Raw genomic sequence first — 3506 nt, 5'->3', positions numbered from 1 at the left:
ATATATATGGCTCGATGTGTTTTCTTACACACACACACATTGATTTTGTTCATATGCGTGAAGGTCTAAAATTTTCACACATTTGTAGATGTGCTTTGCCTCATACATACATAAGTTTTCATCTCAGAGATATAAGTTACATGATTGTTCCATATATTCATATCAATCTATTCTCATTTGTCCCTCACCATCACTGTGACCCATCTCTGTCTTCTCTTCATCATCATTGTCGGTTTCTCCTACTTTTCTTTTGTCGTCCACCTTAACTTGCATCAGTTCGCCATCTTCATGACGGGTGTCATTCTGTTGCTCAGCTGCACTGTCTGTCAAACTGGTCCCATGATGCTCTGTGGGTTTGAAGTGGAGGAAAAGTAATTTATTCAGTAATCCATTAAGAAATAATCTGTTAATATTAACGTGATATCTTAGGTGATAGCACCTGTGACCTTTCAGAGAGCTGAACATTACTTACTAGAAAAACAAGAACAAATTGGAGGCCTTAACCTCCATACCCACATTTGTGGTTATGCATATATACACACACACAAACACACACACATATATATATACACACATACACACACACACATATATATATACATACACATATATATACACATATATATATGGCTCGATGTGTTTTCTTACACACACACACATTGATTTTGTTCATATGCGTGAAGGTCTAAAATTTTCACACATTTGTAGATGTGCTTTGCCTCATACATACATAAGTTTTCATCTCAGAGATGTAAGTTACATGATTGTTCCATATATTCATATCAATCTATTCTCATTTGTCCCTCACCATCACTGTGACCCGTCTCTGTCTTCTCTTCATCATCATTGTCAGTTTCTCCTACTTTTCTTTTGTCGTCCACCTTAACTTGCATCAGTTCGCCATCTTCATGACTGGTGTCATTCTGTCGCTCAGCTGCACTGTCTGTCAAACTGGTCCCATGATGCTCTGTGGGTTTGAAGTGGAGGAAAAGTAATTTATTCAGTAATCCATTAAGAAATAATCTGTTAATATTGAAGTGATATCTTAGTTGATAGCACCTGTGACCTTTCAGAGAGCTGAACATTACTTACTAGAAAAATAAGAACAAAATGGAAGCCTTAACCTCCATACCCACATTTGTGGTTATGCATATATACACACACACACAAACACACACACATATACACAAACACACACACACACATATATATTTATATATATACGCACACACACACACACACACACACATACACACACACACACACACACACACACACACACACATATATATATATATATATATATATATATATATACACATACACATATATACACACATATATATGGCTCGATGTGTTTTCTTACACACACACACACACATTGATTTTGTTCATATGCGTGAAGGTCTAAAATTTTCACACATTTGTAGATGTGCTTTGCCTCATACATACATAAGTTTTCATCTCAGAGATATAAGTTACATGATTGTTCCATATATTCATATCAATCTATTCTCATCTGTCCCTCACCATCACTGTGACCCGTCTCTGTCTTCTCTTCATCATCATTGTCGGTTTCTCCTACTTTTCTTTTGTCATCCATCTTAATTTCAATCAGTTCGCCATCTTCATGACTGGTGTCATTATGTCGCTCCGCTGTGGATTTGAAGGAAAAGTAATTTATTCAGTAATCCATTAAGAAATGAATTGTTAACATTAAAGTGATATCACTTGTTACATTTCAGAGAGCTGAGCATTACTTACTAGAAAAGCAAGAACAAAGTAGAGAGCATAACCTCAATACCCACGTTCGTACAGCAGCTGCAGCACCTGCATATAAACAAAATAATTATTGAGTTTACATAGTGACTTTGCTGTTGTAAACATTACTGTTGCTGCTCTAGAAACAATGTTTTTTTTATATTAAAAAAAATAAATCAATTCTAACCCGGTTGTGAATGTATTCTTTTTTTAAATGATCACTTTTGAAAAACTCAAGTCTTTAGTAATGAAAAAGAGTATTGATAAAGAACCGGACGGATAAGAGTATTGATAAGATAAAGATAAAATTCTAACCATACCCGTCCCTAAAGCTGGTTAGTGGTTCCACGCTGAGTATAAGTGTCAGGTACACAGTGCACCATAATATATATATATATATATATATATATATATATATATAGTAATAATAGTCCCAAATGATGTAAAAATGCATTGTTTTTAGTCATATCAATTTTTTTTTTTTCTGCCTGCTCGTGCTGTGTTGCAGACTCAACTATTAGTTACTCACTACTTACTATTACTTGTAACTTAATTTCACGATTTCAGTCAGTTTAATTCTGTAATTGTGGTGTTACGCTGTTGTGTTTGGGAGATGAGAGCACCTCTGTGAAGTTGTGTAGAAACTTAATTGTTTGCAATTATTTAAAAAGTAGCCTACATATTATTAAAATAAATAATAATCATGCAGATTTATGTCTTGGTCCAGATTCATTTGTGTTTGGGTCTGAATCCGGACCGGAGTCTGCCCATTGAGTACCCCTGGTCTATGAGGTGGCCTGGGTAGGTGAGATTCCAGGCCTTAATATTTGTCCCAGTCTGGCCCTGCCCCAATTATAAGTCTTCATGAGGACATGTTTTTACTTGTTTATTTCTATTAACAGTCTGGTTAGATTACAGACTAGTTAGCTTGCCTATGCTGGTTGTGATAACTTTAATGTTAATGTGCATGCTCTTAAATGTGATGTTAAGATTGTTCTACATCAGTGGCAGCTGTCCGGTTCTCTGAATAGCAGTAAACTGTTTACATTTATACAGTGATAATCTAATGTACACTGAGAGTTAACGTGATGTAATCCACTGCATGTAACAAGTGATGAAAATGAGCACTGGTGAGAGATAAGTGAAAAGTGAGGATATGGACATTTGACAGTCCGTCATAGGCTACTGATTTTGTTAGCAGTCTGGCAAGTGTGTATGACATGATTGGTTTGTTTATCGTCTGAAAATTTGGAAGAGCATTCTGACTAAAACAGAAGAAGAGACTGATAGACTTTACACTGAAATTAAGTTTAATAAACATTCTGATGAGAGCAGCCACACTGAATTGCAGCACCTTTCCTTTGTCCCACATATTCTTTTTTAGGATACTTTAACTGTCAACATTGTCCCATGCGTGGGAGGTGTTACAATGTCTACATTATCACTTCTTCTATCATGTGGAGTAGCAGGAATGGACCCAAATGCAGAGACCGAAATGTAGGGTTGAAGAAAACCTTCTTTATTCTTGGGACTAGGCAGGCAAAATAGAAATTGACTGAGCAGAGCCGAACTGACTACAAAAACATGACTTAACTGGCTGAATGGAGAGGGGCAAGCTCGACTCAGCAGATCAAAAGACCAGACCACACTTTAAATATAAACTAAACTAATCAGACAACGAGGAACAGGTGACAAGATAGAGGGGCAGGCTGGGAGCTGATAGGCTGGGAAGACACTGAGAGCAG

General features: G+C 36.4%; 1 protein-coding gene across 1 annotated transcript in view; it reads right to left on the bottom strand.

Moving 5' to 3' along the window:
* The window catches only part of LOC122974487 (protein starmaker-like), an 8812-nt gene extending 7209 nt beyond the window's left edge, over nucleotides 1-1603 (bottom strand). The window contains exons 1-3 of the mRNA XM_044342522.1: nucleotides 1531-1603; nucleotides 809-967; nucleotides 189-347 (exon numbers count right to left, since the gene is read on the bottom strand). Of these exons, the coding sequence (XP_044198457.1) occupies nucleotides 189-347; nucleotides 809-967; nucleotides 1531-1603 (391 nt within the window). The remainder of the gene's footprint in view (nucleotides 1-188; nucleotides 348-808; nucleotides 968-1530) is intronic.
* Nucleotides 1604-3506: the final 1903 nt, after the last annotated feature.

This window comes from Thunnus albacares, chromosome 22, assembly GCF_914725855.1.
Source record: "Thunnus albacares chromosome 22, fThuAlb1.1, whole genome shotgun sequence".
NCBI classification, from domain to species: domain Eukaryota; kingdom Metazoa; phylum Chordata; class Actinopteri; order Scombriformes; family Scombridae; genus Thunnus; species Thunnus albacares.
Note: the sequence above shows the minus strand (reverse complement) of the source record. Positions and strands in the feature narration are given on the sequence as shown.